At 53.5% G+C, this 12311-nt stretch overlaps 1 protein-coding gene across 1 annotated transcript in view; it reads left to right on the top strand.

Moving 5' to 3' along the window:
• The first annotated feature begins 286 nt into the window (after positions 1-286).
• Positions 287-12311, top strand: part of DYNC1H1 (dynein cytoplasmic 1 heavy chain 1) — a 60573-nt gene continuing 48548 nt past the window's right edge. Inside the window, exons 1-5 of the mRNA XM_037031342.1 lie at positions 287-660; positions 8643-8730; positions 10829-11002; positions 11169-11424; positions 11776-11962. Coding sequence (XP_036887237.1) covers positions 405-660; positions 8643-8730; positions 10829-11002; positions 11169-11424; positions 11776-11962 — 961 coding nt within the window. The 5' untranslated portion in view covers positions 287-404. The remainder of the gene's footprint in view (positions 661-8642; positions 8731-10828; positions 11003-11168; positions 11425-11775; positions 11963-12311) is intronic.

Below are 12311 nucleotides of genomic sequence, written 5' to 3'. Positions count from 1 at the left end.
ACAACACAAAATGTAACCACTGACCACCCCACGCCCACCGACTGGCCAAATTCTCATCTTTAAGCGTTGAAGTGCGGGGACAGGGAGAGGTCCCGCCCAAAGCTGGGACTACAAGTCCCAGAAGGCTGCGTGGTGGCACTGCCAGGGGCCCCCGCGCGCATGCGCGACGTCATGACGCTAGGGCCGCGAGCGGACGCCAGTGGCTGCGGCGGGCAGCCGGCGGGCGGGGCAGGGCCGGCGGGCGGTGGCCTTTAGGGCGGAGCCGGTGCCGCTAGTCTCAGTCCGCCGCGGGTTAGCGGCGGTCGGAGCCCGGCGCTAGTTTCTCTGGTTCGCCCGCTCCTTCCCTTTAGTGCAGAATCTCGGCTGCCTTCTCAGCGCTGCCTGCAGGTCCCGAGCGCGGCATCATGTCCGAGCCCGGGGGCGGCGGCGGCGAGGACGGCTCGGCCGGCCTGGAGGTGTCGGCCGTGCAGAACGTGGCCGACGTGTCGGTGCTGCAGAAGCACCTGCGCAAGCTGGTGCCGCTGCTGCTGGAGGATGGAGGCGAGGCCCCGGCCGCGCTGGAGGCGGCGCTGGAGGAGAAGAGCGCGGTGGAGCAGATGCGCAAGTTCCTCTCGGACCCGCAGGTCCACACAGTCCTGGTGGAGCGCTCCACGCTCAAAGGTGCGGCGCCGGGTAGCTGCTGGGCCGCCCGCCTCGCTCCCCCCGCCCCCGGCACGGCCGGAGCCCCGGGGCGCCCCTTCCGGGTGACAGGAGGGTGAGGGTGCCCCTGTCTCACCGTCACAATGGGATCGCTTTGTCTGTCGGGCCTCAAGATGGCCGAGTTGGGTGGAGACAGCGTCTCCGGGCTGAGGGCGGCGGGCGGAGGCCGCATCCCGGCCTCCAATGTCACATGAGCTTTTAGGTTTCGATTTGTGTCCAGGCCAGGTCGTCTCGGAAGGGATGTGTCAGGGCAGACCCGCGGAGCCGGGGCAGCTGGGTTCTGGCCCTTCGTCGTCTCGGCGGAGCGGGGGAGGGCCAGGCACTGGGAGTTGGGGGAGCAGTGACCGGCGCACATCCACGCTGCCGCCGTGTGCGGACGCGGCTGCCGGGCCCGGGGTGACAGGGCTGCCAGCCGGGCATCATTTCCGGGTGGACGCGTGCACGCAGGTCTGCCTCTTGGTCCCCACGGCGTCCGGGCCGAGTGGGCGTATCTCCCCCTGTCACACGGGAGGAAACTGAGGCTCCGGTGAAGTGAGCCAAGGTCACCAGCTAATCCTTAGACTCTGCGGCTCCGTTTGTAGCCCACTGCTTGCTTTCACTAATCATGTCTCATAATTTGCGTACTGCTTAGATGATCCTAATGGAAACCCTGTGATATTTAAGTCTATTTTACAGATTTTTTAAAAGATTCGGTTTAGGCAACCAGCAGGGAGAGGAGGCAGGTGGTGACCTCCCGAAAGTAAGGCTAGATTGTTTTCAGAGTGGAGCTTGCCTTCAGGGAGGGTTTCCCATGGACTCTTTAAGACCACTGGGTAGAGGACGGTGCCAGCACGCGGATGGGTGTGGCACCGCCCCTCTGGGAGCCCAGGGATGATGTGCATTACATTTGAACGGTAGTACCCAAGGGTCGTGCATCACCTGAAAATGTTCCCGAGCACGCTGCGTGCAGCTTCAAAGAGCTGTGGGCTCTGTCACTGAAATGACCTGTGCTGTTGGACTCCGAGACACACTCGACTCCCTTCTGATGATTTCTTTCAGAGGCTGGTCTTCTCAGAAGATGCTTCATTGTAGCCTGTCCTTCCGCAGGAGGCCTGGAGGGTCAGAGAGAAGGAAGAGCACTTCTCTCAGACCCACAGCAGTGTCGAAGCAAATAAGCCATTGGGGCTTATTTAGAATATTACTATAATGTGTTAGTGTAACGCATTACCATGTATCAATGTTTCAGGGTTGTATTATGACTGGGCTTATGTTTTTCTGAATGGAAAACCACTAGTGGTTTGTTTTTTAAAACATTTAACTCATCTACTCTTTTTGAAAAAGATTACATAGTCATGGCAGAAGACGTAAATCACCTGGAATCCTCCCACCCAGCTGTAACTGCAGTCGGCGTTTTTGATGTCTGACTTTCTGGTGTTTTTTCAGTGACTTCACGTTATTTTATTAAACTATGTTTTAATCTGGGTTAAGTTACTACATTGAGTAGTTTGACCTTGGCTAATTCTCGATTGCATTTTTCATTGCACAGTTCATGTATTGAATTCAGTGATTTCTGTCTTGAGTCTTCAATTTCTTTTGCTTTTTTAAAAGATGTTATTCATTGATTTTTAGAGAGAAGGGAGGGGAGGGAGAAAGAGAGAAACATCAGTGTGTGGTTGACCCTCACGTGGCCCCCACTGGGGACCTGGCCTCAACCAAGGCGTGTGCCCTCACTGGGAATTAAACCTTTGGTTCATAGCCCACACTCAGCCCACTGAGCTACACCAGCCAAGGCCAATTTCTTTTCTTTTTGGGGGGGTGGGGAGTAGGTGTTGTTCTTTACTCCTAGAGTGTTCACAAGTAAAACACTTTCCTCAGATGTCCTAGAACTGGACTTTGCTAGTTATCGGGTGGAACCCCATTGCTCCGGTATGCTTCCCAGCCAGTGCCCGCCGCCCACCTGTGACTTCCTGGTGGGCATTTCTTTTGTCGAAGGGACTGTCCAGGCATCCGAGTATTGGCCCCACAATGACTTGCACTTTTGAACGTTGACTGAGGAATGAGGCTGTCTAAAATTGAAATCCGACCTCATTCCTGCATTTATAAAAACCCCCGAAGTAGTTCGAGTAGTTCAGCCTGTCTGTGATTTATTTTTCACTTACAAGAAACCTAAGGAAAGGCTCTGGTGTCGTCAGTAAGTCTTGTTCACACCTGGCCGTCAGCTTTTGTGCTGTTGGGTGGGAGCATCCAGTGGCGGCTGCAGGGCAAGGCAGGCTTGTCGTGATTCGGAAAACAACGTCGAGGCTTTTAAACTGGATAAAGGCCAACAACAATGAAACCACATAATTTATTTAATGAACAAGCAAAGTGCTTTTATTTCTCTTTATGAAGCAAATCTTCATACCAACTTTCACTTTATGAAGAGAATCTTCCAAACACTTGTAATTGAATATAAAAGCATTTTCATAAGAAGATCTCTCTATACTTTTAACTATGTCAGCTAAATGTAATTTCTTGTTAAAGTACAGCAGTCCTTAAAAAGTAGAATAAAGGTTGAGAAGTTAGTTGGTTTTGATAAACTGTTAAATTTGTGAAGGTTTGGAGAGTTGACGGGAAAGGGAAGGTTAGGCTGTAGCTCCTCATTAAAAAGAAAAAGAAGGAAATCTGTAATCCTTGACCGGTAGAATTATTTGTTTGGTTGGGGGTTTTTTTGTTTGTTTTTTTAAAGATTTATTAACTTTTTTAGTGAGGGAGAGAAAAAGAGAGGGAGAGAACCATCTCCCGGTTGCCTCCCACACACCCCCAGCCACTCCCCCAGCCGGGACCTGGCGCACAACCTGGGCAGTACCAGAAACAGGCGGGCCACCCAGCCACACCTCCCAGGGCTGGTTTTTTTTTAAACTGTTTTCTTCGCAGTGTACTTCTGAAACTGCGACCGGACTGGAGCTCGTTGGCGAACAGGCATTTTACGGAGTTAATGGTGTTTTGTGGCACTTTCTATTCGGGTGCATTTTGGGTTGTGCTTTAGCCCCCGTGAGAGGCGGGGTATTGAAGGTGGGAGCGGGTGGCCGGTGCCCCGGGTTGTGGGCTGCGTGGTGGAGCTGGCGGACCCAGGACTGTGTGCCATCCAGCTTGTGAGTGGCTGGGCTGGGAGCAGATGCTGTGGGTTCAGGTTTTTTACACTCAGGTCTAAAACTCTAACTTAGAACTTGAAGACTGGGAATGGGGGCTGCGTTCATCGGCACTTGGCTTGGGCTTAGAATTCTCGCTTCCCTGAGACACGCACCTGAGGGCGACTCATGCCGCCTCGTGGTCCAGAGATGGCTGGGGACAGGGGCCCGAAAGAGAATGCTGCCCCGGCGGGGGTGGGGGGGTCTGTGTGCACTGGTTTTTTAGATTATTTGAGGACTGAATTTCCCTAAAGGATGAAGAAACGAAGTAGAGTGATGGCTGAAAAGGCATTTGTTTGTGGCCTATGCTTAGCCCCCGCGATGGCCAAGAAAATAGCTAATAAATTAACGGGAGAATTCTCTGTGGCACCACACTGCCTTGGCGCCACCCTGTGCGGTCACCCTGCCGGCGGGGCCCACACCCTGTGTGGGACAGACCAGCCTACACGAGGCAGGCTTGGGTGTGCAGGGCCACACAGCCAGCGGATGCATGTGCGGCAAAGGGAAAATCGTCACAATTCTTTTGTAAAAATTAAAGGTGGTGGAAATTCTGTGCGTCAGCCTCCTAGACTGTCAGGTGGGGAGCAGCGCAGAGTCAGGCCTTCGCCTCTGTCCTGAAGGAGGGATCCAAAACCCGGGCTTTTAAGACACCCTTGGGAAAAGGATGTTTGAAGAAGAGTTCAGTTCCTTGGAGTCCATTAAAATAGGAGCCCTTATTTTCATTTATTTCATATTGATTATTTGTTTTGAATTAGTATTAGCCTTAAAGTATTAAATATTAAATCCCTGAGGCACTAGTTTTTCAATTCCTTATTTTTAAAAATATTTTATGTATTTTTAGAGAGACAAGAAGGGAGGGAGAAAGAGAGGGAGAGAAACCTCAGTGTGTGAGAAAAAGAGAAACATCACTGATTGCTTGACTCTCACATGCCCCAACTGGGGACCTGGCCTGCAACCCAGGCAAGTGCCCTGACTGGGAATCGAACCAGGGACCTTTCAGTTTGCAGGCCGGCACTGAGCCACACCAGCCAGAGCTCTTACTTCTCTTTTTTCCTGGAGATATCATAATGGACCCCAGTTTTACATTGTGTAGAGGTGCTGTGTGGGGTGAACCCCTCTTTGATGGTCCTAACAGTGTGCCAAAGGAAAGCGCTGAGGTTGATGAGAGAGCCCAGACTCTCTCACCAGCCTGTAGCCTGGTCCCCGAGCAGTCGTGGCACCGAAGTCGGAAGGAGGGCAGAGTGTGGGTGTTGAGGAGAAAGCACCAGAGACAGGAAAGGGGGGAACTGAAGCCACCACCCTCAGGCAGAGGGGGACGTGCGTGACAACAATCCACTAGAACCCTGGAGAGCCGGCATGTTTTTGTTTGAAATGAAGAGGAGATGGGAGACAGAACCAACAACGTGGCACAAGTAATTTGGTGCTGTTCACCGAGCCAGGGAGACCGGCCCTGTGGCCCGGAGTAAGTGGGGGGCACAGGGAGGGGATGTCCACGGTGCCGGAGCCAGGCAGCCTCGCCTGGTCCTTCACCAGCTGCCTTTCTCCTTTTCCCTTGTTCGCTGGCTCATCCACCAGATGTGGTGGAAGCATCCTCGTCCACCCAGGAGAGGCAGTCCGAGTCCTACGGTCATTGAACGTGCACCTTTTTCTGCCTCATTAAATGAGGCACGATGCTCACCTGATGCTCACCTGATTTGCGGTGTGATGATGCAAATCACCTGCAGTTTGAAACAATCTAGTCCTTCAGACCAATGCTAGTGACATCCAGCACCGTCTGCGCTCGCAGACATGCCCAGGAATTTGGCAGACGGTGGGGGGGGGGCGGCGAGCCCGAGATGGGCGATCCATCAGCACTTCCTGTCCTGGCAGTCTGGTCCTTCCGCTGCTAACAGGCAGGGCACTGTTGGTCGTTTGTGTTAACCAGTAGTATTCTGAGCGTCAGAAAACCGACTTGGACTTTACTGAGAGGCACTGCCTGGTAAAACACGCAGTTTGTGTTTGAATATAAGCTTCTAAATACAGCAGGGTAGTAGCCTCTCTGTTATTAGGAATTAACTATCAAGAGGCCGTGTCTTTCCTCTTCTGAACGATTTCCAGTGTTTCTGCAGAAGGCGGATGTCAAATTACTGTTGTTTGGAAGATGAAATTAATTGCAAAGAGGCAAAAGGATTGAATTACTTGATGGCAGTTTATAACAGTGTTACAGATTCTTTAACTCTGTGGAAGTCAGACATATAATCCAACTTCATTCAACCTCCGTATTTATGGGGAATGGGCATTAAAAAATGAATCCACATTACATTCAGTGAGTGATTACTAGTAACTTCCACGCGTTACCATCATCAAGAGAAGGCAGGATTTTACAAGGCAGCGGGGAGCACCAGTCTGCCTGCCCTTCTCTGGGGGTGACGTCACTGGGCGTGCCTCCCGAGCCCCAGCTGCGCTCTGCTGCATTGCAGGGGCCTGTGCGGGGCACGCTGCCAGCAGGGCCGTGACTCATCGCTGGGCCTGGCTGGCCGGCCTGCCACCCGGTCCCTCTAGCCCGGGTGCACTTGGAAGTGCAGGCAGCACCCTTGGACGCTGTGTCCGGTCGGTCGGTCACTGTGTTTGTGCAGAAGACTAGTCCTTAGCTGGGCGGAAGAGATGATTCTGAGTTAACATGCCGCATTTTCAGTTATGGCTCTCATTTCCTTTGGGGATTCTAGAATGTTACTTTTACTGTCCGTGTGCTGTCTGGGGGTTACTTTGATGATGCGTCGTGTGTAAATTACAGAGCAGGATGTGGAAAGCTCCGACCGTGAAGGGAGAAGATGTTCCATAATCCCCCCCGCCCTGGCAGCCATTTGCCTGGTTCTCTGTGCGCGCCCGACTGCGGTCACATGGTGGTCAGCTTTCGGTCACCGACATTCGCCTCACCTGTGCTAGGCGCGCACTGCAGTGGTTAGAACACTCCACTAATGTGTTTAATTGTTTTTTTAAGGTTTTATTTTTTATTTTTAGAGAGAGGGAGAGAAATATCAATGCGTGGTTGCCGCTCATGGGCCCTGCCCACTGGACACCTGACCCACAACCCCGACATGAGCCCTGACCTGGAATCAAACTGGGGACCCTTTGGTTCCCGGGCCGGCACTCAATCTACTGAGCCACCCCAGTCGGGGCCGTTTAATGGTTTTTTGTCTTTTTTATTTAGTCATTTTTAAAACTCAGCTTGGAAGTACCTGGCATATTAGACTGTTTTTCTCCCCCATTCCTAAAATTATACCAAAAACATCAGAAGAGTTATTGTCTTTTTGATATAGTAATAATTTTTACACTTTAAGGGTGGATTTTGTCTCATCTGAAATGAATGAAGCAGATAGCTTTTGCTTGGGTCCCACACACTCAGGTTTGCTAGATTTTAGTGTTTAAAGAAACTGCAGACACCTGGGTTTGGGGCCCCACCCTTGTCCACTGCCCGGTCACGAATGCAGGCCCCGTGGCAGGGAGCTGGCTTTCCCAGGGACACAGGGCTGAGCCTGCTGCCTTTGCTGTTAGCTCACCAGGCGAAGGTGGAGGCAAACAACACGTGTGTCACGGGAGGTCACCCCTTAGGTACTGGTTTTTGCCAGTGCAGGTGTCCGAGTGGCTGGTCACCGTGACCTCCTGACTGGCGCAGCTGGGCCTCCATGGGCTGGTCGGAGCTGGCAGTTCGGGCCACGTCTCGTTCTCACACAGTTTTTTACCTCAGTTTTCCAGTGTTGATTTTGAGCTGCTCAGAAATTTTGTCCACATGTGTCTTGAGCTACTTACTGTTCAACCCAGGAGGCTCTGGAACAGCTCCTGGGCTCAGGCCAGCAGGCTGGCCGGCTGCACAGCCCTGCCCGTGCAGGGCTGGCCTCCGGAGGGAGCCGAGTTCCTAAGTCCACCCCGCAGGCTCTGCAGTGCGCCGTAGCAACAGCAGGGAAGGCCCAGCGAATGCCTCTCCAGGACCCTGGGGGCGTGTCTCGATAGCAGTTCATTTAGTATTTTATTTGTTTCGAGAGGGGGACGGGAAGGAGCAAGAGAAGGGAAACACCAATGTGTGAGAGATTCATTGATCAGTTGCCTCCCACACGCCCCAAGCAGGGGCCCAGCCCGCAACCCTGGCCTGTGCCCTGACCTGGAATCAAACCAGCGATCCCCTGGTTCTCAGGCTGGCACTCAGTTCACTGAGCCACACCAGCCAGGACGATAGCAGTTTTCTTCACGGGGGCTTGTCCTGGGGGACCTTGATGGGGGGTGAGGGAACCTTGATGTGTGCTGGTGAGGACCCCAAGTTCGAAATCACAGACTTCTGAATCTTACTCTGTCCCTCTCCATCCGCAAGTCTGAGGGCCATTTACTCGCATTCCTTACCCGGAAGGCAGGGATGGTAACAGCCGTGCCAGCCCCTCAGCTTTGTCGCGAGGGCTGAAGGCGCGGTGTGCCAAAGTACTTAGTAAAATGCCTGTCGCGCAGCAGGTGCTGAGCCAGCAACTGTGCAGCCTGTGTGGGCGGAGGTGGCTTCTGAGTCTGGAGCCCAGGGGACGAGGCTTTGGGGGCCGGCACAGCTCCCAGCCCTGCTGGCCAGGCCACAGCGCGGTCACTGCTGCCCACGGCCCAGGACCACTGGCCACCCCTGTGTGCGGGCACAGAAACGGGTGCAGAGAGAGTACGCCTTCTGCCCAGTCGCGCAGCAGGGAGGTGCCCAGGTCAGGGGTCAGGAGGGAAGAGTGGGTAGAGCCATCTCAGCTGGAAATGCTGGCAGGGACGTGACCCGATGTTTGTTGTGATTTGTAGAGGACGTTGGTGACGAAGGAGAAGAAGAAAAAGAATTCATCTCCTACAACATCAACATAGACATTCACTATGGGGTGAAGTCCAACAGGTGAGTCGTGTGAGTGTGCGCAGTCGCTGAGCCAGAGCGAGGTGCGTGTCAGCCTCCACCAACTCAGACGAAGACATTAGGAGAACACTCAGAAGGCTTCTACTCTGTAAACCCAGTATCTTATCTTTGGTTTCATGAATTCAAGAGGCTCCCCGAATTAGTATAAATTCTAAAATATTTTTGCTTTAATCTCTATGTCGTGGCACCCATTTTAGGTTTGACTATGTATAAAGCACTTAACATGCCTAGTAATACTTCCAGAGTGTATCTGAGTTTTCACCGTCACAAGTAACCAGTAAGCACTCTCAGCCGCCGGTGTGACTCTTCGCAGGATAAGCCCCTAGTGTGGTGGTGCAGTACAGGGGACGCATGCTTGGCGTTTCTGAGGCGCGTTGCCAGGCTTCCCCCTCCCGAAAGGCTGCACCAATTTGTGCTCCAGTAGATGCATCCAGATTTAACTATGTCAGTGTTATCATTGATTCTACATTGGCTTTGAAGAACTTTCTATTTTAATAACTTGAAGCCTGCAAGTTGCATGAACAGTGTACAGAAACCCTGGCTACCACTCGCCGACATTCATCCCACGGCCTGCTCACTGTTCCCCAAACCATCCGAGAGTCACTTGTATGCAGCCTGCCTCCTCCCCCCAGACGCTCCAGGGTGTTTCCGGCGAACGAGGACAGTCTCATTCCTAGCCTCAGCACAGTGACCGAGTTCAGGAAGCACACTGGTGTCAGACTGACGCCGTTCCCTAGGTTCCCCAGGTAGTGCTCTGGGCAGGAATTCTCCTGTGACCTGGAATCCAGCTCTGCGTCTGCCTTTCCATGTCACCTTTCAGTGTCGTCCGTGACATGGACATTTTTGATGAGTGCAGACCAGTGGTCGTGTGGCACATCCCTCCATTGGGCTCGTCAGATGTCTGTCTGTGACTAGAGTCAGCCTGTTTTGGGCAGGAATCCTGCCATGACTCTGTTCCTTCCCGCTGTGCCACATCGGATGCTTCATGAGCTCTTTAGACACTAAGTCTCGGATGTGAAGTACTGGCCTGGGAACTGCAAGTTTCAGATACTAATTTTCTTTTTTTTCTTTTATTTATTTATCTTTAGAGGGGAAGGAAAAGAGAGAGGGAGAGAAATATCAGTGTATGGTTGCTTCTGCCGGGGACACACAATGTATTGTGCGTCCCCTGCCAGGAACTGGCCTGCAACCCAGGCATGTGCCCTGACTGGGAATCAAACCGCGATCCTCTGGTTCACAGGCCCGTGCTCAATCCACTGAGCTACACCAGCCAGGGCTACTAATTTTCTTAAAGGTACTCACTCGGCCACCTTTGAGCACCTGCTGTACGTAAGACACAGTGATAGGTGTGCAGAAAATGAAAGCCCAGATCCCGTTCCCGAGGAACCTGGGGTCTTTCGGGAGGAGGCAGGTGAACACACGCAACTGACTGTACCACAGGGCAGTCAGAGGCGTGGACTGCCACCGGCCTTGGCTGCTGGTGAGGCAGCTTCTGGCTGCAGAAGGCCCCGTGGACCAGGTCATGCAGGAAGTGGGTCTCGAGTGTTGCAGCGGCTGAAGGCAGGGTTGTAGAGCCGGGGCGCAGGGAACGTTGGAGAGGGGACGTGTGGCTTGAGTCGTCACTCGGGGGGAAGGGTACACAGCAGGGATGGGCTGGGGGGCGGGGCAGGACAGCCCCTGAGGGCTGTGCGACTGAGAGCTGTCAGGAGGTGGTGCTCATCAGTATAAGGTTACAGGTGCGTCTGCTGTGGCTGGTAACTTGCTGTTGCTAGGGAGGTTAGTCTCACTGAGGCAAGGTTATGACTGAGGCAGGTACTCTGCAGGCGCACTTGCCCAGGGTTCCCAGTCCCCTGCTGTCACCATGTCCTTCTCTGGATTAGTTCTCGTGTGACGGAGGGAAGGAGGACAAGCCCTGTGTTTCACTTTCGGGAAGCAGCAGTTTAGTCTATACTTCATAGGATTTGTCACTGAAACGTTCAAATGAGTTTTGATTGGAGGGCAACAGAGAGAAGGCCGCAGTGACGGAGAGCTGTCAGGAATGAGACTTTCTGTCCTGACGTCCCTCTCCGCGTTCTCGTAGCTTGGCCTTCATCAAACGCACACCGGTGATCGACGCAGACAAGCCAGTGTCGTCCCAGCTCCGCGTGCTCACGCTCAGCGAAGACTCGCCCTACGAGACCTTACACTCTTTCATCAGCAACGCCGTGGCCCCTTTTTTCAAGTCCTACATCAGAGAGTCCGGCAAGGCCGACAGGTAGCTCACGGGACACTGGGGCGCGATGTCACGTTCAGGGTCAGGGCGAAGAGGCTCACGGCCACACGGGTGCAAACCCATCGTGTTAGCGAAATGTTTGTTATTAACAGGACGTCCTTGGAGGCCAGTAGTGCGCTCAGCTTTGAGTTGCTTCTTGCCTTTTTAGGGACGGTGATAAAATGGCTCCTTCGGTTGAAAAGAAGATTGCGGAGCTTGAGATGGGGCTCCTTCACCTGCAGCAGAACATTGAGATCCCGGAGATCAGCCTGCCCGTCCACCCGACCATCACAAACGTCGCGAAGCAGTGTTATGAGCGCGGGGAGAAGCCGAAGGTCACCGACTTTGGAGACAAGGTCGAAGACCCAACGTTTCTCAATCAGCTACAGTCTGGAGTCAACCGCTGGATCCGAGAAATTCAGAAAGTAAGTGCACGGCCTGAACGTGTGTGTGGATGCCTCCCTCTTTGAAAACTGGTCCGAGATCTTGTCGGTGAGGTCAGCTCTGCGGTGATCGCTGGCTGTCCCTGTCTTTGGTCCTGGGACCCCACGGCTGGGCTGCCGGGCCCTGGGGAGTATGAGGCCGCACACGTTCCCCCGAGCACAGTCAGCTCGCCTCTCTCCCACCTGCGACCTCAGGTCAAACCACTGACCACTCACAGTCAGGGTCCTACTTGAAACGTGAAAATTCAGTTGTAGCGCATGGGTGTGGTCGATGACGCTTTTTACACCTTTCTTTACACGGTGCCACCCTCCAGTGTCATTTTATGTTTACAGGTGACCAAACTGGACCGAGACCCTGCCTCAGGGACCGCCTTACAGGAGATCAGCTTTTGGCTCAACTTGGAGCGTGCGTTGTACCGAATACAGGAGAAGCGCGAGAGCCCAGAGGTCCTGCTGACCCTGGATATTCTGAAACACGGCAAGCGCTTCCACGCCACCGTCAGCTTTGACACCGACACAGGTGAGAACCAGAGCCGACCCTCTGACCCGGGGATCCATCTGGCTTTTGTGCGGTCTTGCTTGTCCTTCAGATGGAACTCAGTACGCACTCCCCTTGACTCTGCTTCCCCTCCTGCATCTTGTCTCGCCTTTCCCCCAGTCCCAGCTGATGGAAAGGACTTTACCACATGGCTCTTTTTCCGCCCTGGGTTGTGGGAACAGGGGCCAGTGTCTCTCCACTGGAGTCCTTCCTGCTGCTCGGTTACTTGGTTCCATGAACAAGCCGCGCTTTCTCAGTGTGAAGTCCAGTGGGCTTCAGACCCTGCGGGCAGGACGGCGGTTCCCACGAAGCAGAAGTAGTTTGCCCACGG

Source organism: Sturnira hondurensis, unplaced genomic scaffold (assembly GCF_014824575.4).
Source record: "Sturnira hondurensis isolate 20B ecotype Veracruz unplaced genomic scaffold, ASM1482457v3 Scaffold0021143, whole genome shotgun sequence".
Taxonomy (NCBI): Eukaryota; Metazoa; Chordata; class Mammalia; order Chiroptera; family Phyllostomidae; genus Sturnira; species Sturnira hondurensis.
This window is presented reverse-complemented; position numbering and strand designations above follow the sequence as displayed.